The sequence below is a fragment of the Tasmannia lanceolata genome, unplaced genomic scaffold (genome assembly GCF_043159265.1).
Source record: "Tasmannia lanceolata isolate RefF3 unplaced genomic scaffold, GAP_Taslan_0.1 ptg000011l, whole genome shotgun sequence".
NCBI lineage: Eukaryota > Viridiplantae > Streptophyta > Magnoliopsida > Canellales > Winteraceae > Tasmannia > Tasmannia lanceolata.
Window position 1 is genome coordinate 15,151,114 of NW_027518688.1, and position 27,360 is coordinate 15,178,473.

Consider the following 27,360-nt stretch of genomic DNA (forward strand, 5'->3'; position numbering starts at 1 on the left):
TATATTAAATCCTTTCTATTAGCAGGTACAGCTTTTGCTTCAGCCAAGAGGATGGCTACTTTGCCTCTCAGACTATTCCCAAGAAGACACCACCTATTCCATTCAAATCCAACCCTCATCCATCTTTTCTCCTCCCTTTTTACCCCCACAACCCATTTCTCCTTCTCTCCTCTCAAGCTCCAACAACATCTCTACATCTCCACATCATCTCCCAAAGCCCTTATCCGATCTCACTCCCTAAGATTGCCCAATTCATCACTACCAACAGGGCCTCAAGAAACCCTAGAAGATTTTGATAATCCCACAACTAAGAGCCGTAATGAGAAGAAACGAGAAGCTCGCCGCGCAGTTCGCTGGGGAATGGAGATGGCCAATTTCTCCCCTCCCCAAATCAAACGAATTATTAGGTATCCAAATTTCAGTTTCACAATGAAATTTCAATTGGGGTTATTAGCAATGTGCATAACTTTGTCATTTCAAATCGAAATCAAGCAAAATTTGTGTCTATGCGATGCTCTAGATGTCCTCTTTCCAATGAATAGACCAGACCCATAAATTCTATGGGATGAGAGAGTTATGGTTTGTTTTCTACAAAATTCTGTTTCACAATGAAATTGGAATTGGGTGGTCTATTAAAATGTTCTTCTTTTACAAAATGACATTTTGAAGCTACTTCTTTTTGTTTGTCATTGCAGAGTAGCATCCCTTGAGCCAGAGGTTTTTGAGGCTCTCATGTTAGTGAAGGTTCTGTGGGAGTTCTTTCCTTTTTGCTACTTATCTCTCATTTTATTTTTAAAATTAGGCTCTGTTTGGATTGCAAGAAAAACATTTCTGACTGAAAAGTTTTTCTTGTGTTTTTTTTTTTCTTTCAATATTTTGAAGGGAAGTGATATGATTTTGGTTAATTTAGGACAAACTCATAAATTGAAGGTCCCTCTAAATACAAATTGAATATGCTATGTTCAAGTTAAAAAAGCAGGAAATTTTAGAAATAATTTTCCTTTCGAAACTTTTCCCATAAATTCCTGTAATCCAAACAGGGTCTTAGAGTAGTTGGTAATTCTTGTCAGTTTGTTCATGTCGGTTGTTTTCTGTTGCAGAGACTGGGTCCTGATGTCCGGGAAGGGAAACGGCGACAGTTCAGTTATATAGGTTTGCTATTTTTATCTACAAATATTTTATTCATTGCTTTCATTGAATCTTGTGTAGCATTTATCTTGTTAATGGAAATTGATTGTATGATGCTATTAGGTTTAGCATGTGTTATATCGATTTCATTGGTGTTGGTAAAATTCGGGGTTGTGAATTTGTCGAAGACTTTAGGATAAAATTTTAATGAATATACATGTTTTGGGAATGATAAAAAATCTAATTTGAATACTTTGAATTGAGGTTTCCCTCTAATATGTTTGTGGATGGTTGCACTTGGATTATCTTGTTGATCATCCATACTAATACATGTGAAATGCTCGTGTCAATTGGGGATGGTACAATGCATGATCTTACTCCATTTGTGATGTAATTATTCCTATTTACACATCTTTGAAAATGAAATCATAACTTCTATGTTCTCCACCTTCTAAATTGGTGATGATGGTATATCTTATCGTTGCCATCATCTAAAAACTATGATTTGTGGACACGGACACGGGTATCGTATGTCGACACGGACACGACGAACCCCCAAAATTTAGAAACGGGGACACGGCTAAAATAGAAAGTATATGTATGATACAACAACAAATACTAGTTAAAGAAGAGCTAAAAAAAAGTTTATAATAAAAGAAGAGTTAATAATGAAAGATGTAAATACAATATGCAATAATAAAACAGAATGTCACACTTGACACGGCACAAAAACACGTCCACACACCCACATTAAGTCGAACACATATAGAAGTACATTTAAAAGTGTCCAAAGGAGTGTCGACGCGGGTGGACATGCGTGTCGTGTCAGACACGGCAGGACACGTGTGTTAGGAATAAATTAGAAGTGTCGGCTAAATCATAGTCTAAAAACTGTGGACGTTTCATATTCCACGAGCAAGCGTCAGTGGTATATTTTTTGAACAATGACAAAATTTATTGAAAAAAAAAAGACAATAAAACAAATAAGAACAATGTTGAGATGATCAAGAAAAACAAATTCAATAGACACCACATCAGCCAAAAGTGACTCCAATGGAAAGTGACATTCTGCAAGGTGCCACGCATGTCTCTCTGAGAAATAGAGACAGTAAAGCCAAATCAAGGATGCCTTCATTGCGATCTTCCAATCCCTAAGGGAACATAAACAGTTGAGTTCGCCACCTAATTACGCTCCTCGATTAACCTCCAATAGTCACAGATCTCTTCTAAGGATATAAAGCTTCATACCGTGGTGAAGCGTCAACACTACCACATTAAAATCCTTAGTCTCAATAGGTACCAAAATATCCAGCTGAATCTATGTGGTCTCTAAAACTCTACAAATGCCCAGTAGAACCAAGATTAATAAAAGTGTACCCATCAGAGTTCATCTTGAGAATTTCTTTCTGGAAGAGATGGGGGAGGGGGGGGGGGGGGTCACTTATCTATGTTCTTTGATGAGGAGTGCTTACTATTAATAACCTCCATGCAACATCTTCTGAATCAGCTCCACTGAAGTCACTTCTCTTTTCGCCGTGGCCCAAAAGTTAATACAAGTTGGAATTTTATCCTCGAACACATGCCTAACAACTTTTTTTATGGAAATTTGTTCTTTTGCACTCTTTCCATTAGCCACCGAGCACATCTTCCATGAAATTCGCCCTCTATATGGGAGTAAGTTCATTGACCAGGATTAAATTATGACATGACAAATGGTGCGAAGTGGCCCCCTTAAATGAAGCATTTTGTGACCCATTCGACATGGTTTTGGATAAGGAAGCCTTCGTTAAAGAATGCTTTGAGTGGGAGGACGGTAGAATATCGTTGTAGATGGATTCATACGCAGCATTTTTGACAGAGAAATGGACCTACTGGCTAGACTTTTAGAGACTTTGGAATCGTGCTATATCAAAAAGACTAACGAAGGCAAAAAGGTTTGGATCTAGAGTACCTCCGGAGTTTTTAGTGTCAAATCATTATATCATAAAATGGTCCCTAATCTTGAGACCTTGATCCTAGCTGAAGTATGGAGCATTCCTGCTCCGTCCAACGTTTGCGTGTTTGGATGGACCGCCTTCCTCGAAAAAATCCTCATAATAGACCACTTGCATAACAGGCATAGGCTTATTGTTGACCACTGTGCTCTATATGAAGAGTCAGGGGAGACAGTGGACCATATATTCTTTCATTGCAGGATATGATGCTGACCCAAAGAGAAACATCAAAGAAAAGGGTAAAAATCCTTGCATAAATTCAAATTCATAATGGTTATGAAGCAGACGAAACTGCAAAGACCTCTTATACAAACCATATGCTTTTCTTTTATGACTCTAAAACCTTCCTAAAATATTTCTTCAAATTTACTAGGGGTCTTCTTCAAGGAGATCCTCTTTCTCTTTAGATACTTGTCATCGCAGAAGAAGTCGTTAGCATTGGGCTAAGGAAGCTCTTCTTGGTGGGCAAAGCCGATTACTACTGATATTCACTTCAGCTATGCTACCTTGATAGGGAGATATTTATGATTCAATCAGTATGCAAGTGTTCAGGCAACTTGATCTTCATTATCATCTAAGCATTTCAACACCTTGCACAGTCCCATGTGACGATCTCCCAACTTTGAGTGTGTGAGTCTTATCATCGTAATTGTAATAAGCTCCATTGCAACACTGCCTCTGTTAATCTTGTATGCTTCTTCAACTTTCCTGTTGAGTATATGCTTCTCCAGAATACTGATTTATTTTCTCTAGACATTTTTGATATCATATTAAGTGTTTGTAGTCATCACATGGATGGACAACCTGATTCATTAAGTTAGTAATTTCAAATCTCAAAATTTGGTTTGATGATTTATTTGGTGGAGCGCCACTTATAGCACTTTAAAGAAGCCCCCTCTTTGCACTTCTCAGGCTAGTATGATGAAAAACTCTATAATCACGCTCCTTACAAGTTAGTTGACGTGCGCAGGAGTCTTTTAACTTAATGTTATTCAGGTTAAGGTTACTCACATATGCGTAAGCCCTAGCTTGCATGTTCCACCCCCAAAGCCACCTGCGGTAACTGCAAGAATCCCTGCAGCAGGAATAACAACTGCAAACCAAGCTTCCCTACCTGAAAAACTAAGTGAGACCGGCAGCAAAAGGGAGATTTGATCTTTTGGTGTTGCATATATTGTTTATTGATTCACCATATAGTAAAGCTTTTGTGAAGTTTGTCTAGAAAATTTGCTTTGTTAAGAAATGCGAAGAATATACATGTTCAATTTTATTGCAGGCCTTCTTTCGTTGGTCCAATTTCTGAAGCACTTGATCTTAACATATAATTATCATAATGCATGTTAGGAAGGTTGCTGCGGAATGTACAACCTGAATTGATGGATGCTTTAATCCAGGCTTCAAAAGATGGTGACAACACTAGGCTGCAAAGTTTATGTGGTCAAGAGACATGGGCCATTGAAGAGGATGAGGAAGAGGTAGAAGAAACTGAATCTGATGAGGATGAAGAGGTAGACTACAATATGTAGATATCAATTACTCTGTTTGACTTCTATTCAATTGCTTCAAATCTGACTACACTGGAAATTTTCTGTAAGGTTTACTAAGAATATCATATGAAAACTTCTTGAAAAGATTCGAGTTCCTAATTGCTGGAAAGTTATTATAGGTTTCCCATAACTCTATCGACCTAGCAACCAGATGGTTTGATGGCCTGATTGACAAAGATTCGTCCATCACCAATGAAGTATATTCAGTTCACAATGTTGAATTTGATCGGCAGGTATGTCAAATATAAGTGTTTAAACTGTAATGTTAATACTTAATACCAAAGTTTACGCATATGGAGGGACAAATTTAGTTACTGCTTTAGTGCTTTTGGTCTGGGTTGAGACTCACGCTATTTCATCTGTGTTGGTTTTGCTGCTTTTTGTTTATTGTTGATACATATGATTACAGTATCTTTTAAAGTGCTAATCTACACTTGATACCCAGTTTTCCTTCTAAGTTATGATTTCACAGTTTAGATGATTCAATCTTAATATTTTTTTACTCGAGAAGCTCTCTGTGTTCTCTAGTTCATAAAGATTATCTGCATTATGTAGATCCCTAGTGGTATATTGAAGACTTGATAGTACATTTGAGAAGACAAGTTGGTCATGGTTCTTCTAGGTATCTTTTTTATTTCTTTCACCTTTCAGTCATGATGAATAATAAAGTCTACACAATGAAGAGACAAATATCTCTTCAAAGAGTGAAAAACAGCATGTAAATTCGCTCAATATCATGGAAAACTATGTTATATTACATATACCTACATCTGCAACCCATTGTTTGCTGAATTTGTTAAATCATCTGTATTGTTATAAACTCATCTAGCGTAGTGTTAACATTGAGCATTATATGCTTTAGGCACTGTTTTGTAGCTTCCACACCCAAAATTTCTCACCCTGTTGTTTTCATTTGAGTAGGTCATGTTCTAGCATGTTCCCACCATTGGGTCTTCTCCACGGGTAGCCTTAACTTTGAATGACTACTGTGATAGTTTGCTATGCATTCATTGTTTTGCTTGACAACATTGCATTATTGGGTTGCATCAAAGTTTCTGATCCTTATTTTCTTCCTATCGATTTCATTGATGCATGTATTAATATGAATTTTTGCACTTCATAAGGCTTAGTTATGGGTTGTTTGGATTTCCTGTGCATCAGAGTGATTTGTCTCATTCAGTTTTTAAACTTTTTTTAAGTACTCACTAGTCTGCTCAGGGTCTCCTGTTCTCCACCCCAGTGATTGAGATAAGTCACACACTCTCTCAGAGCAGCATAACATATGCATTCCCACCTGTGAATACTTTTAGGCCTATAATCCGTGTTTAAAAACGCGGATGCGGCTCTGAACGCGGCTGAAGAAAATCCGAGTCGCCTTGGCACGACGCAGTCGGGTACTCGGCTGAAGCGGCCATAATTCGGGGGAGTTAAAGGGGCAAAATGCAGAACGCGGCGGCAAAACGTGGAACGTGGCCAAGGTAAAAGGGAGTCGACTTGGGAGTCCACGATGACGCGGGGGAGTTTTAAAACTATGCGTATTAGGCACTAGATCACTATATCTCTGACCTTTTATTCCTTAATCTCAGGCATGACTGACGTTCCTACAATGCTACGTAAGGAACCTTATGTCAACATCATATATGACTTTTAGATCATCTTACCTATAATTATCATGAGAGTGAAAAGATTAATCCCAAAATAATATTTTCTCACATCTCATGAAATAAAAGTACAGTCTTTACTTAAAATTGGCCTCCCTTTTATTAATCACTAAATAACGAAAAATTACAATATTACCCTTAATGAATGGAAACTTGTAATATTTATTCAACTGAACTCAGCTCAACTAAGCCTTTGTCCCAAACTAGTTGGGGTCGGCTAATGAATCCTTCAGAAAATTTTCATGAAGAAGCTGAAAGAATCTACCTTGCTCAAATTGACTAAGTCTAATCCTGACACTAGTTGGGTTCGTTTACATGGATCATTTTCTTCCATTCTATCATATGCAAGTTCATTTTCTATGTTATGTTCCTAGCCCTCATGTCTTTCCTCACTGTTTCTACCCAAGTTGTTTTCGGTCTAGCCCTACCTCTTTTTACTCCATCAACTTGGCACGAGTCACTTCTTCTCACTGGAGCATCCAAAGGCCTATGCTGGATATGCCCAAACCATCTTAAGCAGCGCTCTCTCATCTTCTCCTCAATTGGTGCCACCCCCACCTTTTTACGGATGTCTTCATTTTTAATTCAATCTAACCTTGTGTGGCCGCACATCCATCTAAGCATTCGCATCTCCGTTACACTCGTCTTATGTACATGCTGCTTCTTGGTGGCCCAACATTTTGAGCCGTACAGCATGACTGGCCTCACAGCTGTCTTATAAAACTTTCCCTTCAACTTGGTAAGTATTTTACGATCACACGAAACTCCTGAAGCATGCTTCTACTTCAACCAACCTACTCTAATTCTGTGGTTAACATCCTCTTCAATCTCTCCTTCCCATGGTTTTAAATTTCGACCGAAATCCGAAATTTCGGATTTCGGCGAGGAATGAAACCGAAACGTACCGAAATCGAAATTCTCAAAATTTACCAAATTTCGTTGGATGTAAATTTCGGGAAATTTGTCGAAATTTATAATAAAATATTAATTTTTTATTCCGTTGAGGAATTTAGATCACCGAATTTTTTGGGAAACCCACTCATCCATAACCGACACATACTTTGGGTAGCGTGGGGGTTCCAACAAAGCTTGTATTGTTTACCTTTAAAATTTCAGCCCCTTCTGATGTGAGTTTCAGGGGGGTGCTCGTTTTGTCCATGAATAATCTTCCACAAAATGGCCCCCCAGCGGAATCAGATATTTCTATTCTGCGGCCTAACAGTTATTTAACTCTCTTAGTAGAGCTAGTGGCGATGGATCTAGGAGACTTCTGAGAGAGATGGGAGGCTTCAGTTGGATGTTAATTTCGTTGGTCCAACTTGCTATGGGCAACATCATGGGCAGATTTAGAAGTTGTGGAAGAGGGATCGAGGGTGGGAACTTACATCTAGTGGCTATCTGATGAAGCTTTCATGTTAGAATAGTATGAGATTATGTACCATTGAGAAAAAGACCAATGTGAAGGAGATGTTATGTAAGCATAAGCCCTCTAGTTTCTGTATTTAGGAGACAAAGTTGATGGGTTCCCATCGTGGCATGTAGATTGAGATTCAAATTTTCATCATTGGATTCTATTGGGGCCTCGAGAAGAATTTTTGGGATGGTGCATTGTTCGTACTTGACGAGGAAGCTATTGGTTTTTTCTCGGTAGTGGTATGTTTAAGGCATTTAGTGGACAACTGGCAGTGGGCCTTCTTGGCTGTTTATGGTCCTAATAGTACTTCTCTTCGCAGCAATATGTGGGTGTAGTTGGATGCTATCCAGGGTAGATGGCCTGTCCCACGGTGTGTTGGGGGTGATTTTAATGTCACTCGATTTATTGGTGAATGTTTTGGCAATAATTGTATTTCTCTCAACATGTTGATGGTTGACCTTCTCGGAGTTTTTGGGAAGAAATGACTTAGTGGATTTACCTCTATCAAGGGCGCATATTACTTGGGAAAGTAACAAGGATAAAAGAAAACTGGATAAATTTCTGATTTGCCCTCAATGGAGTTCATAGTATTCTAACTGAATATGAGGGAGAAGTTAGCTGGCTGTCGGACGAAGGCTGGAAGTGCATGGGGACAGAAGCTTAGGTTTTTTAAGTTTTTTTTTTTTTTTGAATGGTAAAGGTTTTTAGAGCTAAAGCTGATGCGATGGACCAAATACGAGAAATGTTTCGTGGGGCAAAGGAAAGGATACATTCTTAGGAAAAGCAGTGAGTTTGGCGTTAAGGAAGATAGTGGGAATTTGTCAGATGAGGAATTATCTACCAGGGTATGTCTTAAGAAAGAGAGATCTAGATCCAAATGGCTGAAAGAGGGAGACAAGAACATTGTGTACTTCCATTGCATAACCAACGGCAAAAGAAAAATTAACCAGATCCATTTCTTATTGATTGATGGCAAGAGATTTGATAATCAGGCTTCCATCTCCTCTGAGGTTGTCTTTCTATCAACACCTTTATTCTATTGGGGGCAAATCTCTTCCTTCCCCTTCTGGGATTGAATTTGATCAGCTTGATGAGTTCTCTAGAGATAGGTTAGAATCTAGTGAAGAAGTTTGTACTGCCCTTTTCATGATGGAAGGGGATGGAGCCCTGCTGGATGATTGATATCTTTTTTTATCCTTTCCATGAGGGCCTTCATTTAGACAGAAGCACGGGCGCAACCTTTAGTTCTCCCATTCGTAAAAAGGATGGGGTGGTCGGGCGGATTGCTTGGCTGACTTTTGCCCTGTCAGCTTGTTGGGGAGAGTTGGATGCTGATAGATTAAGAAAGGTGACAACGGTGTGTGTGGATGAGTGGGTGGGTGGCGTGGGGTCGGGGGGGGGGGTTGGCATAGAAGTCATAAAGTGCTTTTATTTAGGTTAGGAAAATTCTTCATGGGGCTTTGATTGCTAATGAATCTGTAGATTTCTACCAAAGAAGCAAGTGGAGGGTTCACTCTGCATTAGAAATGGAGAAAGCTTACGACAAAGTGGAATGAAGTTGCCTGAACCATCTCATGGGTACAATGGGCTTTGCTGTCAGTTGTCGTTTTTGGATGACTAGATGTGTTTCGTTTGCCTTGTGCTCGATTTTGGCTAATGGCTCATCTCGTAATTTCAAGACCTCTAGAGTGAAGTCGAAACTTGCTTTTATTTAGTGTAGGCAAATTCTTGATGGCGCTTTGATTGCCATTGAATCTCTGGATTTTTACCAAAAAGCTGAAGGCACTATAAAGTAAATGTGGAGAAAGTGTATGATAGAGTGGAGTGGAGTCATCCCCATCTCAAAATTTGGCTAAAAGCTCCTTAACACAATCTCGAGGGTTTCCTATGTCTAAAAGATTGCTGTTTTATAAAGTTTCTAAAATAAGAAACTTTCTATTTCTTCAATCTCCATCCTTCATCAACTAAATCAAAGATTCATTACCATCTAATCCAAATCTCAATACTTAGCTAAAAGGTCTTTGTCACCATCTCTAGGGATTCCTAAGTGTAAAAGATTGATGTTTTTTAAAGTTTCTAAAATAAGGAACTTTTTATTTTTTCAATCTACATCCTTCAGCAACTGAATCTAAGATTTAATACATTTTCCAGGGGTGATGGCAACCCAAGATTTTCGTCTGCTTGGTGTTTGATTTTGGTTAATGGCTCACCTCGTGATTTCTTTAGGACCTCTGGTTTCTGTTAGCAAGATCTATTGGCCCCCTTTCTCTTCACCATTATGGCACTCTTTTAGCTGCATGATGGACAAAGCTAGGGCTGGAGGTCTCGTTGAGGGTCTTAGGGTGGGCTTTTCGAGGACGAAGGTCACTCATCTTCAATATGCCAATGATAAACTTTTGTTTAGTATTAGTAATGTTGAGTGGGGAAAGCCAAGAATTTTACGGTCGTACTTCGATGTTAGTAGTTTGTGTTAACTTACCAACTTCTCCAAAAGCTTAAGCTGCTGGAGAAAAGGCGTTATTTATCTATTATACTTTAACACTCTCCCGCACGTGTGGCCCACTTGGCAAACACGTGGCACATGTGGTCCCACTTTGGTCCGACCATCGCATGTGGATTTTTGCTATCCGGGAGGTTTGAACTCGACCTTTGGCTCTGATACATTGTTAACTTACCAACTTCTCCAAAAGCTTAAGCTGCTGGAGAAAGGCGTTATTTATCTTTTATACTTTAACGAATTTTTTTTTTTTTTGAATGGTTCGATGTTAGTAGTTTGTCTTTAGGAAGATGATTAATTTTTCAAAATTAGTGATGATGGGTATCTATTTGATTGAGGAGAAAGGTGAACGATTTGATGAGTACTAGAATGCAAATGTGATGTGGATAAGGATACTAATCGTTGTTCCAAATACTCCCCCCGTTTTATTTATTCCGAAAAGTTCAGGAATGAATATGTTCGGAATAGAGAGATTCCATCTGCCCAAGTAAAGAACTCTCAGGCGATCAAGATTGACAACAAAAAGCAAGAAAGAAATAGACGCCAAAGTAGCGGATTTGCATGAATCAATGGTGAAGAATTGATCCGATCAAAGGGACAGTTTGATGGGGGTCGTAAGAGAATCAAGGCATGAAGAGTAATGGTGGAAAATTGGTAAATGGGCTGAATGCCACACTTATAAATTGAGTGTAGATGAGGGGTTTTGTAGTGAGGTACAAATGTAAATAAAGGGGTAGATGAAGGCCATTGTGTGGAGGTTGTTGAGAGCCATGCCATGTGGCAACTAGCCATGTGCAAGTTTGAGGGGACCATATACACATGGCATGCTATGCAACTACATGCTTTGATGGTGTGAAATGTGTCCAAGTGGGGGACCACATTGGTGGACACTTGTCAACACCATGGAGGAGCACTAACTAGGAGTTGACAAATGTCCTTATGAGGGGATCACTTTTAGAAGCTTCTAGGCTTCCTCCACTCCCTATAAATAGGGGTGAGATGCTCTCATTTGGGGGAAATTGATTTTTGGATTGTTTGAGTGAGTTTTGCTTCAGCTGAGGCTGAGTAGGGGTGCAACTCGGGTTGGGTTGGGTCGGGTTGAAGCCATGCCTAACCCGACCTGAGATAGCATTCCCTCAACCCTAACCCGACCCAACCCGAGGCTCGGGTTGATGATGGTCAACCCCAACCCAACTCGCCTCCAAATCGGGTCGGGTTGATTCGGGTTGGGATCGGGTCATCTGCGACCAAACAGAAAAATACAAGAAAGAAAAACATAATCATGAGAAAATCATGATAAAATTAGAAGATGGAGATTAGGTTTGGGTTGGGTCACGTTGCCAAGCCCTGAACCCTAACCCAACCCGAATTTAATTCGGGTTGGCTTTTCCCAACCTTAACCCAACCCAACCCGAGAAAATGCCAACCCGACCCGAGCCAAAATCGGGTTGAAACCGTCAGGTTCGGGTTGAGCCCGACCCAAGTTGCACACCTAAGGCTGAGGGTATTTTCCCTGCCGCTTGGCGGTTTTTGTTGGAGATTTGAGAGAAGATGGTGGAAAAAGATGCTCTACTCTCCCTCTCTTTCTTTGCATTGAAGACTGTTAACTTACCAACTTCTCCAAAAGCTTAAGCTGTTGGAGAAAGGTGTTATTTATCTTTTATAATTTAACACTCCCCCGCACGTGTGGCCCGCTTGGCAAACACGTGGCACATTTGGTCCCACTTTGGGCCGACCATCGCATGTGGATTTTTGCTATCCGGGAGGTTTGAACTCGAGACCTTTGGCTCTGACACCATGTTAACTTTCCAACTTCTCCAAAAGCTTAAGCTGTTGGAGAAAGGCATTATTTAATCTTTTATACTTTAACAAAGACAATGCAAGGGCCATTTTTCTTTCCTATTCTTCGAATATTATACCTTGTATCTATCTTTGCATGTTAGTTTCTTTTAAATTTCAACTGCAAAGACTATCATTTTTCCTTGTGTTTGACAAATAAAATCTGATTGGATTCCCTAAGTGAAATTCCGGCCTTCTGCTTGTCAACCCTTCGTGGATCATTCCCCATCAAATTTGGTATCATAGCATTGAAAAAGAATTCTTATTCTCTTCCTGATGCTGGTATCAAAACAGTGTGTATTTTTCTGCACTAGACCCTTATCCTATGATCTGCTACTCTGTGTCTCCAAGTTTCATTTTGGAAGTCGATCTCGGATCTGGTATCCTTGCACGAGCTGATCTTATTGGAAGAGGAATCTAACTGATCTAAGTTCTACAATGATCTATGATTAGTTTTACTTTCACCACAGAGTGAAAGGCTCTGGGAAAGAAAAACTTTTGTTCAGTGATTCTTTTTCCTTCTTGCCATCTAAGAATCTGCTAATCTTAAGGAAATTCTAGAATTCTTCTAGCTGCAGTTCACGACGAGAACAAGAAGAAGTTTCTATTTGGATATCTGATCCGGAGGCTAGCCACGAGTTGATGGCTATCTTATTGCCTGGAGGAATCAGCAAGCTCAGAGATTGTTGATGCTGAAATAAGGCTGCTGAGTTGGAGTTTAAACATTGATCTTAAAATCAAACAAGGAGGGATCTGACCTGTGATGCATTACATCACTGGAGCCGGAGTTTGAACTAAGGTACTTGCTAAAAGAACAGAAATTCACGATCCATTTATAGTGAGATCCGGTTACCTATATTGTGGTTTCTTTCACTGCCTTTGTAATTACCCAGATTGAATCACTCTTCTTTATCAATCTTTCTCATGATCTAGCTGTTTCTCCCTTCCATTTAAGTCTCGGACCAATCATTACTTTTTTTCATAATCAAAAGATAGAAAACAGAGTATGATATAATACTCTTTTCTGTTTACACCTTCTTGAGCTTCAGACTTATCATGTTTGAACTGTTTCCACCACTAGTACAGTGCTTGATCTGTATAGGTCATACATAGATCTGTTTGATCTTAATAACCTTGCCCACTGCTTATTAAGAACCAGATCCATGAGTTTTCGTGAGTCATTCGAATTCAATGATGATTTTTGAGTCATAATTCCAATCTTGGGAGTGAAGCTCTCTTCTTGGTTAGCCTCTATTGCGGACTTTGATTGCAAGTATTTTCTTAGTTTTGAGTTCTTTCCCTTGAATGAGCTTTGCTACCTTGGATCGCATCAAGCAATTCAAGGAGTATCATTCCAGTCTTTAAGGAGTATTATTCCTCCTCTTATGCCCTTTTTCTTATGCAGTTTGGATGGGTATCATTAGATTCTTTGGGGTCTCATGGTTGATACAGAACAGCATCACAAAGACACAACTGCACTGGGGCGGAGTGTTCCATGGATGCATCAGCAAGTCGATGTGGTTATCAATTCCATATGCTGTAATATGGCATCTGTGGAAGGGACGAAACAATCGTATCTTTCGTGCGAAATCCAAATCCGTCCATCACATCATTTTGGGTATTAAAATTTCCATTATCAATTGGTCTAAGGCCAAAGACGGTATACCCTACTCGATAAGTGAGATTCTGAGGAATGGCTCCTCGATCGTTTCGGAATGGAGGGCATCATCCGCTATCTTTCCTAGGTGGATTCCACCCCCTGATGGACGGGTTAAACTCAGTTTCGACGGCTCTTCTCTCGGCAACCCGGGGAAGGCCGGTATTGGCGGTATCCTTTGCAATTTGGAGGGAATTTCAATCATGACTTTCTCTGGACCGGCGGGGGTATGTGATGCCAACGAGGCAGAGCCCTGCTGTTTGGATTGAAATGGTGTGCTACTCACGACTTAGGCCCGCTCATCGTTGAAGGGGATTCATCCAATGTCATTGCTTGGGCGGGGAACAATTGCTCTGGGCCTTGCCGCCATTCTTCCATCATGGACGAAATCCGGGATTTGATTCGCGGTTTAAAACCTAAGCTTATTCACCAGAGAAGGTCTGCAAATGCTAAGGCCGACGAACTCGCCAAGGCCGGGACAGCAAGGATCGAATCTGTCATCTCTTTCTTCGGGCAAGATTCAGGGGCCGTTTGAATCGCCTCACCGGTCGTCTTCATCTTGTTTATCTATTGTCAGCTCTGTCGGGGTCGGTGTGGAGTCCCTATGCTTTTTATGTACGAATCTATTTGATGGAAATAAAATTTCGTTAATTAAAAAAAAAAAAAAAAAAAAAAAAAGTTTAGAGGGATTAGTGGTGCTGAGCTAGTGTCAGCCCCAGAACTTTCCTGCACTGACCAAGAAGTCGAGACAACCCCAGTATTGCGGGCCATCTTCTACCTAGAAACAGCGCCACTCTTACGTTCCAGCTGAATCTAATAAAGGACATAGTATATCAGTTCCTTTGAATTTATTCGTTGGGAGAGATCAGGATGTATTTCGTCAAATCCCTTGGTTGAGTAAAATTAAATAGCTTGAAGGTCAAAGACTCCCAATCTCCCTTGAAGTCTCTGTTGGTAGCTACGCCTTGTGTTCACTGCCATGTGGCCTGTACGCCTGTACTTGTGCTCACTGCCATGTGCCATGCGCCAACCACCATCATTTGATGAGAGGCAACCAAGGCCAGTCTAGAATTAAGACTGAAATCCCAAAGGGCAAGAGGCGGGGGGTGGGGGGGTGAATTGTGTAATTGAAAAAATAATCTACATCAAGATGGTTTTCGAAAGAGATTACCAAACACCCAATGAGAAGAGATGACGGGTAAGGAGACTACACCAGGATTTTAGAGTGGTTCGGTCACAAACGGACCTACTCCACTACTCAAGTACTTGTTCTTTCCTTAGGATTTCCTTCACTCTTTTGGACCTCCATTAAAGCCGAGTCCTGAGCCTTATAAGGTTAATCGCCTCCAAGGGAACAAACCCTCTTTGCGAACCGCCTCCAAGAACACCAACCCTCTTCGCAAACCGCCTCGAAGGGAACGACTTCTCTATGCAAATATAAGATGACAAAAGAAAGAAAGGTCTCAAGCCTCTTAAAGGCAAATATAAACACTAAATGGCTCACCGATCACTCCTATTGATTACAAATGAACGTCCTAAGGAGTGCTTCTTGACAAGAAGTAAATGCACAAAATAAATACTCAACAGGTTGAAGAAGGATTCCTTTTGATTTGAAGGTAAAAGCTCTTAGGGTTTGATAAATGATGTTTCAAAAGGATCCCTTGATGGTCAAGGATAGGGTGTAAATAGCCCAAGTAAAGTTATTACCTTTTAGGGGCAAAATGGTAAAAAAATGGATGAAAATCAATTAGCCGTTTGAGCCCCAACGATCTATGAAGCACGGGTACGGGGTGCGGGTACGACACGACACGGGTACGTGTGTACGTGATTTGCCAAAAAAACCGGGTACAGGTACGTTTGGGTACGCCGAATATAATAATATATTTTAATATTTTATTATATATTTATAAAAATTAAAAAAATAATAATTGTAGAGCAATCAAATAATAATAACATCACCAAAATGGAAATTTCTAATATTACTCTTCATTTCAGAAGTGATTAAGTTCCATATTTCATAACATGAGGCATCAATACATCATTCAATAGAAAAAAAAGTCTGTGACTAGTGTGTTGACCAGTGCCTGACAAGATGAATAATTTTTAGAGACCAAATTATGAGATTTTTTTTACCGGACTTTTGGGATTTTAATAATGTTTGGACAAAATAGATTTTATGAATTTTTAAAATTTGAAAAATACCCCACCGTTTGGAAGTTAAGAAAGTTAAAATTTTGACCCGACCCTTTTTCTTTGAATTTTGTACTAGAACTGGAGAGTTGACTTTTTTTCCTTTTAGATTTAGGTGTTGAAACTATTTTTAATAAATCCAAAAGGGGGGTATTCCGTTATTTACATGTAAATCTTAAGTATCCATTTACTTAAATGGTTTACATGTAAATACCTACCGAGTACAGGAAAGTAGAGAGAAGTACAGGAGAGGAGAGAGAAGTAGCAGGAAGAAGCAGGACGTGTCGGGTACGCGTGGTGCACACCCGACACGCACCCAACCACCAAAACTGTTTTTTTTTTATAAAAAAAGGGGGTACGTACCCCGGACGTACCCACACCCCATAAGTGTCGGGTGCGGGTGCGGGAGCCCCGGGAGAGTACCCGTGCTTCCTAGCCAACGATTACTTTTTCGCACAGGCGCGGTCGACCGAGGTGTTGCGGTCGCCCGCCCTTTGGGCACACTATTTTTTATTTTGAATTTCAAACATCCGCGGTCGGCTATCCTGAACCTTTTGGACTTTTTATTTTAAAGTCCGAAACTTGTCCCGACCCTATGGTAGTTGACTGCCTTGACCATTCTAGATGGCCTCTAGAATTTCCAGGAGCTCATTCGTGGTCGACCGAGGTGCCTTGGTCGACTGGCCCTATAATGCTGGGTAGGTGCCGAAGTTCCAGCACCTTCCCACGGTCGATCGAGGTTCCGCGGTCGACCGGTCCTGTTTTTAAAAACATGGTTTTAAAGAGGGATTCCTTGGGTCATTGGGCCATGGTCTTTGGGAATTTGTCCTATGTTTTCAAATACATTTTTGAGTTTGTTCAAACAATTTTGAAATAGTTTTGAAAACACCTTTTTATGCAAATGCTTAATGTCAAGTCTATAGAATGAGGAAACTTTGAGTCTTCTTGATTCCTTGTCTTCTAGGCATTGGCATGGACATTCTTTGACTTGGGAGAGTCTTCTATGTTGCTCTTGTGCTTGTGATTTTCTTCAATCTTCAATGAACTTCAAGGATCATAGGAAGACCACCAATGCTTGATTGTCTCCAAGTTTTGCCCTTCTTCTTACTTCAAGTGTTGGCTTTGATGAATCCTATCTAAACCACGACACTAGAGAAGCTATTAGCAATCTACCATCAATTTGGGTTTGTTATTCATCAAAACATCAATGGCTTGTTCCCTTGGGCTTACAATCTCCCTCTTTTTGATGATGGCAAACCTAAATTGATTATGGGGTGGAGGCTCCCCCTAAATATGATAAACATGTAAAATTATGCCTCCCCCACATTATATGCTTATCACAAGCTTTAATTCAAAGTAAATTACACATGGTTTGCATGAATATAAACTTTAGCACATGATAAGCATGGGTAGTGCAATGTGTAGTGACATAGAAGAATCAAAAGCATGGTACATGTAAAATAGGCAATAGAAGGTGCACAACCATGAAAACATAATGAATTATACCATATTTCTCCCCCTTTTGTCACGTCAAAAAGACTGGGGAAAGAAGTATACATGTGAAGTACGTACCCCCCCCCCCCCCCCCCCCCACTTTTCTTTTTTCTTTTTATTTTGAGTAGTCAAGTTTAACTCCCCCTACTTAACTATCTTTATGCGCGCGCGCTCAGACACAATATATATATATATATATATATATATATATATATATATATATAGAGAGAGAGAGAGAGAGAGAGAGAGAGAGAGAGAGAGTTCCTAAGGTGTCACCTCATATAGCTTATATGAGGTGGCGCTTAAAAACATAAGGGGCCCACTTTGTTTGGATGATCCAAAGCATTCATTTGATAGGCCCTCACATAGATAGGGTGTGCCTAAAAAATTAACTTCATAGGATCATCCTAACCCTTCCATTTGTGGAGGTTGAAATGGATGGGTATAAACCTCCATAAATCTGCCCATTTCTAACCTCCATAAATGGAAGGGTTAGAATGATCCTATGGACCTGATTTTTTGTAGGCACCATATCCATCTAAGGGCCTTTCAAATGAGTGGTTTGGATCACCCCAAAAATGTGGGCCCCTTATGTTTTGTGAGCGCCACCTCATATAAGCTATATGAGGTGACACCTTAGGAACTCTATTCTCATATATATATATATATATATATATGAGAAAACATTTCCTACACACTTGTGTAGGTAAGTTACCTACACACTAGCTTAAAATACAGTGGGGGCCCACATTGTTTGGGTGATCCAAACAATTCATTTGAATGATCCTCACATAGATAGGGTGTCCACAAAAAATCAGATCCATAGGATCATCCTAACCATTCAAACTATGGAGACAAAAAATGGACTAATTTGTGAAGGTTTATACACGTCCATTTTACCTCCACAAATCGTAGGGTTGGGATGATCCTATGGATCTGATTTTTTGTGGACACTCTATCTATGTGAGGACCATTCAAATGAATTGTTTGGATCACCCAAATAATGTGGGCCCCCACTGTATTTTAAGCTAGTGTGTAGGTAACTTACCTACACAAGTGTGTAGGAACTGTTCTCTCATATATATATATATATATATATATATATATATTCAAATAGCATTCAAATAGGCATGTTCATGCGTGGACTTCCTCAACAGTTGAAGCGTTAGGTAGGGTTTTTGGTCAAGTTCTTCGAGTTAAACTGTCAGGGAATCATGACCATTGTATGGCCTTTGCTTCAGCTAAAGTTCTTACCTCAGATTGGAAACGCTTGTCTCCATTTATTAAATTGAAGGTTGAGAATAAAAGTTATTTAATAGGTGTTATGACCATGCTGGATGGAGGATCTATTAATGGTGAAAAGAACATTAATGGTAAGTTCCATCTGGGAGTTGTAACCGACTCTATGGTAGGGGATCAGTCCAATTCCGGTATATTTATACCGGAGGAGATGGTCGTCAACAGTGAGGCAAGAAAAGGAAAATCAGTCCTAGGTCAAAAGAAAGGAAAAGAACCGTTGGAAAGCCTTGAATTCAAATTTGAATTGGGATCCAATCGGGCCGAAACATCATTGGCTGGCATGTTAAGGCCCACAAAAGCTGGAGGAGAAGTAGGTCGGCTAGATGAATTGGAAAAACAAAAGGAATTAAATGCACACATATGTGGCAAATCAGGAACGGATAACCAAAGAAGAGGGGATTTTAAAAAGGATAAAAAAAAACGATAGAAACCCACCCGAGTCTCGAAGAAAGTAAAGGATGTCGGAACCCTTGATCCTGCAAAAGATAAACTCAAGAAGGCTTTCTGGAAAACGAAATAGAGGCCTTTTTTAAAGCGCCCTCCAGTTGGAAAACAGTTTCCAAGACAGAATATGAAAGGTTTCGTAGGAAAAACATCTCTAGCATGCCCGACGCATATGGGTTCGTGGATAATTATTATAACCCTTCGTTGCCAGTGGTCAGTGGGTCGGTCCTATTCTCTATAAGAAAAAGTTTAGAGGAAGACATCTTGACAGACGCGAAAGGGAGAAAAAGGTTTGTTTCCAACCTCCTTTCAATGCTAGAATGCTTTGATATGTCTGGGGATTCCTCTTCCTCAGAGGAAAGGGAGTCTTTGGAATTTAAGGGTAAAAGGAAATCTGCCCGTAGGATGGTCTGGGAGTTGGGGTAAGCAAATCTTCAAGAGAGTGGGTCATAATAGAAAGAGGAAGCACCAGGGGTCAGCTTCAAAGGGGGAAGTGGCCCTCGAATATCTAAAACTTCAATGGAAGAAACTTCAAGATGCGGCTAAGGAAAGGAGAAGGAGATTGAAGAGTTTACTGGTAAGAAATCTTTGGAAGAAAGTTGTATTCCGGTCTATGAATTACCATATTTTAAAAAAGCTATGGAGGAAGAAGAAAAAGCTCCAGACGAAGGATCTAAAGCAGGAGATAACTGGATGGAAGAGGCTATTGAAACTCCTTATTGTGGATCTATGCTCCCTCGAGATTTTCTCTGGACGCAGATCTCAGCGGTAAAATTAAGATGTGCCTTTTTAGAGCTGAGCAAGATTTTGAGGAGGTGGAAAAGGAGATTTCGGGGGAAGAGGATAAGGCACTGTCAGACGAATTTGTAGAGATGTCAAAGATGAGAAGTGTTTTGGGTTTTGGGTTTGAAGAGAATGTGGAGATGACCAAGAAAATGTTCTATGATATTGAGAAGAGGGATACGGGAGAAGAAAAGGGGAAGACACTGGGCCAAGGTAGTAGAGAGCTTGAGGCTCTTAGGAAATGATAAAGGGTTCTTTGGATTATCAATAGTTTTTTGGGAGGTCTGTGGTGCTGTTAGAAGTGCTTGGATTTTGGTTTGTTCGTCTATTGGTTTCTGTGTTTAGGTTTTGTTGGTGACAACTCTATGGGAGGTACATTGAGGGTACCTGATTTAGGAAGTTTTTTGGAGTTGCTAATTAGACTTGTTTTCTAGGTTAAGGTCTTCATTTGGTAGGTTGAAGGGGATGAACAATACTGTTATCCGAGAGGGGCTTGAGGGACCTTGGTTCTTCGCAGCTCGTGATTTCTCTTGCTCCTTGGTTGGTCAACCGATGGTTGTATTGAAGGTTTCAGTCTTTAAATTTCAGAACGAAAGCAGTGTTGGTAATGAAAGTCTCGTGTGTTACAGAGACTAGGGTTCTTTGGGTTTTACAGACTCGGTTACAATCCCGAATTTTCTTCTGGAGGTGTAGTGTGGGGCTACAAACGGAAGCCTTAAAGATCTTACTATGGTGTTATTTCTCTTTTTGGCCATTGGAGAATCCTCCTTTGGCAGTTCATGATGTTATGTAATGGGGGGGACTACTTGTCCCCAAACTTTGTACATCTTGTTATTATGAATAAACATGTTGATTTTCAAAAAAAAAAAAGAAAAAAAGAAAAGAAGAAGGGAGCCTCTCCAAGGATATGGAAGAGTCCCATGGGAGACCTTATTGTTGTTCAAAGCTACTACACTGATAGTTGAGATTAAATAAAAGTTCCACATGGTCTTGTCATCTTGTGATACTGCTCACCAGACATCCACCTGCAATGATCTTTGCCTCAAAAATTCAGCTTGGTCATATTCAGGAGAACAGGGAGTGAGTTTCTATCTGTACCGAATGAAACTCCATCATAGCAACAGACTAAATTTCAGTCCTACAATGAACTGAAAATTTGGACCAGAAAATGGATTGAAATTTGGGGCAGAGGGTTGGAATTTGGCATGGCATACGGATTAAATTATGTAAGCCCAACGGTTCAACGATCACCCGTGTTTTGATTGATCCCAAACCAAAATTGATTGAAACTTATAATCTAATGATTTGCTTGTTAGTATCGTGGATCAAGTTCAAGTCAATATGAAATTACCCCACAAGCAACTCGATGGAAAGCCTCATGACAAGCACATCAGGGACTGATAAGGATTTGTTGATGAAAATCTCAGAGAGAGCATCCTTGTGAAGATTCAAAGTCCAAAGCACTCAAGGCTCTCAAGTTAAAGACCCGTAGATCTAGGATGTGTTTTAACACTTTAGAATGTAACTCAATCCCTCATACGTCTTAGTGGTATTCAAGGCTCAAATAACAACCTAAGTACGTATAACACACTCTAAGAATCCAATGGAAGACCCCCAAATAGGCTGAGGAAGTTCTTAAGAAATATATCCAAAGATTGCCTGTTCGGACGCCCGAAGACAGTATTTTCAAATTCCTACTTTTATAACGGCTAGTTCTTCGGACTTCCGAATGGCTTCCGAGAGACTTCCGAACTAGCTGTTGGAAGTTCAAAAAAGACTAGTTTTGTTCTCTTTCTATATAAATGCTTCTCCTACCTCATGTATTCTTCTTCCTACTATTGATTATCATTTTATTAAGCCTACCAACAACTTGTGATTTATTAATTTGGCATTAAATACCTCACAAACCTTCTTGAGCCCTGACTTTGCCACTTTGATTTTTGAGAGGATTTGAGGTAGGATATTTGTAATCTTTTGAGTTTGTGAGAGTGTTATCATTGTATTATTTGCCTACTAAGAGGCACAAGAGAGCTTTTCTTTCATCTTCAAACGCTTGTAAAGAAGGGTTGTCACCCTTGGAGAGTTTCAGGACTCGACGTTGTAAAGAGGCCTCAGATCCGGCTGTTGTGTGGAGTCCAAATAGTGGAGGAGGCCAAGGAGATAAACTTGGAACAGTGGAGTATGTCTTTGGAATAGACTGAACCACTATAAACTTGGTGTCAATTGTGGATGATTCATTCCTTCGTATCTTCTCTTGGTGATTGGTAATATCTTACTTTGCTTGCTTTAAATTTCAAATTAACAAGGGTAAAGTTGTTTGTAAAAATTAAATTACGTTTCCAAATTTTCAATTACCCAATTCACCCCTCTCTTGGCTTGCCTTCGGGATTTCAAATTAGGTGCAACAATGGGCTATAACTTTTGTGAAGCCGTGGACTGAATTCGAATTCAAGATAGCAGAAATGAAAGTATTGCACAACAGGGAAGAACTTTCGTCATTGGTTTTTGGGCTCATCTCCAATTGAAAAGTTGACACTTAAAGTTACATCAATGGCTTAAGGATTGTTAACTCCCTACTATGAAGAGTGTTCCAAATTTTCAATTACCCAATTCACCCCTCTTGGCTTGCCTTTGGGATTTCAAATTAGGTGCAACAATGGGCTATAACTTTTGTGAAGCCGTGGACTGAATTCGAATTCAAGATAACAGAAATGAAAGTATTGCACAACAGGGAAGAACTTTCGTCATTGGTTTTTGGGCTCATCTCCAATTGAAAAGTTGACACTTAAAGTTACATCAATGGCTTAAGGATTGTTAACTCCCTACTATGAAGAGTGTTCGATCTTGAGGACAACCTCTTTTTAACCAGGGGGGAGTATGATGTGGATCTCGACCCCACTTAGGCGATCAAGATTGCCAACAAAAAGCAAGAAGGAATGAGGTGCCAAAGTAATGGATTAGCATGGATCGATGGTGAAGAATTAATCCGATCATAGTGAAATTTTGATGTGGGTCATAAGAGAATCAAGGCATGAAGAGTGATGGTGGAAAAATGGTAAATATGTTGACTGTCACACTTGTCAATTGAGTGTAGATGAGGGGTTTTGTAGTGAGGTACAAATGTAAATAAGAGAGGTTGTTGATAGCCATGCTATGTGGCAACTAGCCATGTGCAAGTTTGAGGGGATCATGTACACATGGCATGCTATGAGGCTGCATGTATTGATGGTGTGACATGTGTCCAAGTGGGGGACCACAGTAGTGGACACTTGTCAACACCATGGAGGAGCACTAATAAGGAGGTGACAAGTGTCCTTATGAGGGGACTACTTTTAGAAGCTTTTAGGCTTCCTCAACTCCCTATAAATAGGGGTGAGAGGCGCTAATTTGGGGGAAATTGATTTTTGGACTGTTGAGTGAGTTTTGCTTCAACTGAGGCTATTCAACCCTTGGTGGATCACTAAGTGAAATTCCGGTCTTCCGCTCGTCAACCCTTTATGGATCACTCCCTAAGTGATCCATGGAAAAATGATAGTCTTTGCAGTTGAAATTTAAAAGAAACTAACATACTAAGATAGATCCAAAGTAGAATATTGGAAGAATAGGAAAGAAAAATGGGCCTTACATTGTCTTCAATCCAAAGAGAGAGAGAGAGAGAGAGGAGAGCCCATACGAATCTGGGAGCTCTACTTACTCTTTTCCACCATCTTCTCTCCATTCTCCAACAAAAATCCCCAAGGGGTAGGGAAAATACCCTCAGCCTCAGCTGAAGCAAAACTCACTCAATAATTATGTCACACTATCAAAGCATGCAGCCTCATAGCATGCCATGTGTACATGGTCCCCTCTAATTTGCACATGGCTAGTTACCACATGACGTGGCTCTCAACAACCTCCACACAATGGCCTTCATCGCTGCTTATTTACATTTGTACCTCACTATAAAACCCCTCATCTACACTCAATTTACAAGTGCACCATTCAGCCTATTTACCAGTTTTCCATCATCTCTCTTCATACCTTGATTCTCTTACGACCCACATCAAAATTTCTCTTTGAACCATTGATTCATGCCAATCCACTACTTTGGCGCCTCATTCCTTCTTGCTTTATGTTGTCAATTTTGATCGCCTAAGCGGGGTCGAGATCCACATCAAGATGGGACCCTATCTTGAACTCCTATTTAGTGCTCTTGTGTGTTGGTTGGCCGCCCTAAAGCCTTTAGGACCCTATCATTGAGAGAAAGGAGAGGAGACTCTTCCCTTGGAAGAGGAGTCTGAAGAGGGGGAAATCAAGAATCGTAAGTGTCTCTGGGAATATGATTAGTTTTTCAAAATTAGTGTTGATGGTATCTATTTGAGCGAGGATGAAGGTGATCGATTTGATTAGTAGTGCTGGGATGGAGATAGGAACCTATCCCAAACTCCTATTTAGGGCTCGTGTGTTGGTTGGACTCCCGAAAGCCTTTGGGACCCTATCATTAAGATAGAGGAGAGGAGACTCTGCCCTTGGAAGAAGTATCTTCCTTTTTTAGGTGGTTGAATCTCCCTGGTTAAAGTTTTCTTGTCAATCTCCCTTGATATTGCATGCCTCTCTTTTGTTGGCCTATGGAAGGGTGATCAGTAGGCAGAACCAACTTTAAAGAAACTTGTGGAATGGTAAAGAAGATATGCAGGAAGTATCACCTGATTTGTTGGGTGGAGGTCTGTCCCGGAGGGTGGGCTTGATTTTAGGAAACTTAAGTCGATGAAGATGGCTCTATTAGGAAAATGGTTGTGGAGATTTGGAGACGAAAGTTGTGTCTGTAGAATGGTGAGTGAGAAGTACGGCTCTAATTTTGGGGGTAGAATACGTGAGATGATTATAGATTTTAGAGTGCCACTCTTTGGAGAGAGATCATAATATCTTTGGTGCATTTCAGAGAGGGTATCGGTTTAGGGTGAGTTGGTGGGTGGGGATTCACCTGATCTTTGGTGTATCTGAAATGTATATATAGAGTACTAGTGCCCATATTTGAATCTCTACTATTTAAAAAAGCTGTATCATTAGTATCATTTGTGAATCTTGCTATAATCTTTGTTTTCTATTTTTATTTTGGTAATATGAAAGAAGTATTTGCATTTTTTGAAAAATTCTTTTTCCAAATACTTCCGGATATTTGTGATTTTTCAAAATTATACTGATTTATTTTTAAAAACTATGGGTACCCGGGGGACTAGATCTCCTGGCCTTCAACCATGCGTTCCAGTGCATTAGTGTTCTTGACATTGCTTTCGTAATTTGAAATTGATAGTACCGTGGCTTCTTTCTCATGTCATTTGATGCTATACTACTATTCCCAATTTGATTCAACATTCAATATTCATTTAACATTTCCATCATTTCAAGATGCATCTTAATAAATGTTTGAAATTTTAGTGGTCTATCCCTTAATCACAACTTTAACCTTTATCATCCTCTATCTTCTAATAGGAGTTGCGAAAGCTTGTTCGAAGAGTAGATACTATGCAAGAACGTCAGGAAACGGGGGAAGAAGTTGATGCTGCATTGAGTGGTGCAAAGAAGTCCCTCACTAGCTTCCTACGCACCCTTGCAAAGAAGGTTTTGACCACCGAATGGATGTAAGCATATTGATTTGTTCTAATTTTTCTCATTTCTGCAATATAAGCTCAAGGCTTAAACGAAAGGGAGGCCAGATTAATGAATAGATTCGTTGAACCCAGTCTCGCTTATCAATGAGGCATTAACATCTGGACCTCCCTGTATACCGAATGTTTGTTGCTGTTAGATTAATGAATCCTCCCCAACCAGGAGAATCAATGCCATTTTCGCATACTTTAAACAGATTTTCTCTGGTTTTGTTACTTTAACATCTAATAATAGTTATTCCAATTATTGTTTGGCTTGCTGGATAGAACTCGGTTCTATTGGAAAACCCACCACCCACATGACCAGAGATTGATTATGTTCTTGATTTGCAGAAGACAAGGCTGGGATCATTATCTAGACCTGTGATTTTCTGGGTCCTTAATCTTCAATATAGAAACTTGGCTGCAAATCAAGGTTCATCTAAAATCAGTTTAGTTCATGGAATTCATGCAGCGAAGAAGACATTGATTCATGGTTATGGCCATTAATAGGGGCGCAGATATTAAAATCATATTATCTGGTTGATTTTCTAATGATCATCCATGCCCATGGTTTCAGATTTACAGGAAGTTTAATTTAAAAAAGAAAAGAAAAGAAAGATTTACATGAAGTTTGAACCATAGTTGGCAAAACTCCGTTTCAAATGGCTTTTTTTTTTCTTTTGAAAAAAATGCATTTTATTGGTGTGCTGTTTTAAACTTTTACAACGAATAAAACTCCGTTTTTTTAAGGCAAACGTTTTAAACACATTTAAAATGCGTTTTATACGTTTTAAACACTATTTTTGGCCAACTTTCCAATTTTACCTTCACCATATTTTGTAAATGACAAAATTCTAAGCTCATTTTCTTGTGTTTCCGTTTTTTCGACTATGTTTTTTTCGAACCAATAAAGTATTAAACTCAAATTTTTGCCATTCTGTTTTTTGGCTGAATCACGTCTTGCTAACTATGGTATGAACAGTAATTGCAGTTCTCAATCTTCAGAAAATCAGAATATGGTGACCAAGTAGTGTGTTTCATTATCAGGCAATCTTAGTTCCTCCATAGCCTCAGCCGATAAATACATTTTTGTTATGGGAAATGCTCAGAAGAGCCGTTATGCTCTTCAGGTTTATTCCAAATAAGGCTGAACCATTGATTCTTTTGTCCTTTTATCTTAGGCATGGGACTGTTGTTTGGGATTGGAATGAATGGAAGGTATGAGAGCTTGGTATGTAGGGATTCTAGGAGGGGGCCATGCAACTGCCTAGTCAAAGATCAACGGTCTTGATTTTACATACATGCTGCATGGGACCCAGAAATTTTGCCTTTTACTATATATCATGAAACTAACTTTCTGCAGTCATTTTGGGCATGTTTGGCAATGAAAAAAAAAATCATGGAATCCTGTTTTACATGGGGTGAGAGAGGCAAATAGGGTGGATAGAAAGAGGGGTTTTAGCAGGAGTAAACAAATATTCCATGTATTTCTTTTTCATGGTTGCCAAACATAACCTTAGTCAATCCCTCTCTACATCATTACTCGGATTAGTTTCTTGAGGAAAGTAAACGCAAAGGATTTTTTAGGGCTCTTGTTTCAAGAGCTCGGACGAAGGAGGGCAAGAAAGCACTGGATGGCAACAGAGGATTGTTCTTATCAAGGTTCTTTTTCAATGAATAACAGTTATCCTTTTTTATGAAAAACTTTTACAAGATAACAGTTATCTAAAGAAATGGCTTACCATACCGAACTTCAATTTTTATATATGTATAAAAAAAATCA

At 39.7% G+C, this 27,360-nt stretch overlaps 1 protein-coding gene across 1 annotated transcript; it reads left to right on the plus strand.

Moving 5' to 3' along the window:
• On the plus strand, nt 1-25,842 carry LOC143886473 (kinesin-like protein). Its single transcript, XM_077390447.1, has 6 exons — nt 1-407; nt 696-744; nt 1,101-1,152; nt 4,467-4,630; nt 4,789-4,902; nt 25,420-25,842. Exons 1-6 carry the CDS (start codon nt 52-54, stop codon nt 25,570-25,572), a joined length of 888 nt encoding a protein of 295 aa, XP_077246562.1. The 5' UTR covers nt 1-51; the 3' UTR covers nt 25,573-25,842.
• Nucleotides 25,843-27,360: the final 1,518 nt, after the last annotated feature.

Excerpts from the sequence above, each read along its gene's own strand:
- LOC143886473 (XM_077390447.1), top strand. The coding sequence starts at position 52 with ATGGCTACTTTGCCTCTCAGACTATTCCCAAGAAGACACCACCTATTC. Across the intron at positions 408-695 it reads CAAATCAAACGAATTATTAG|AGTAGCATCCCTTGAGCCAG; the intron begins GTATCCAAATTT and ends TTGTCATTGCAG. Across the intron at positions 745-1,100 it reads AGGCTCTCATGTTAGTGAAG|AGACTGGGTCCTGATGTCCG; the intron begins GTTCTGTGGGAG and ends TTTCTGTTGCAG.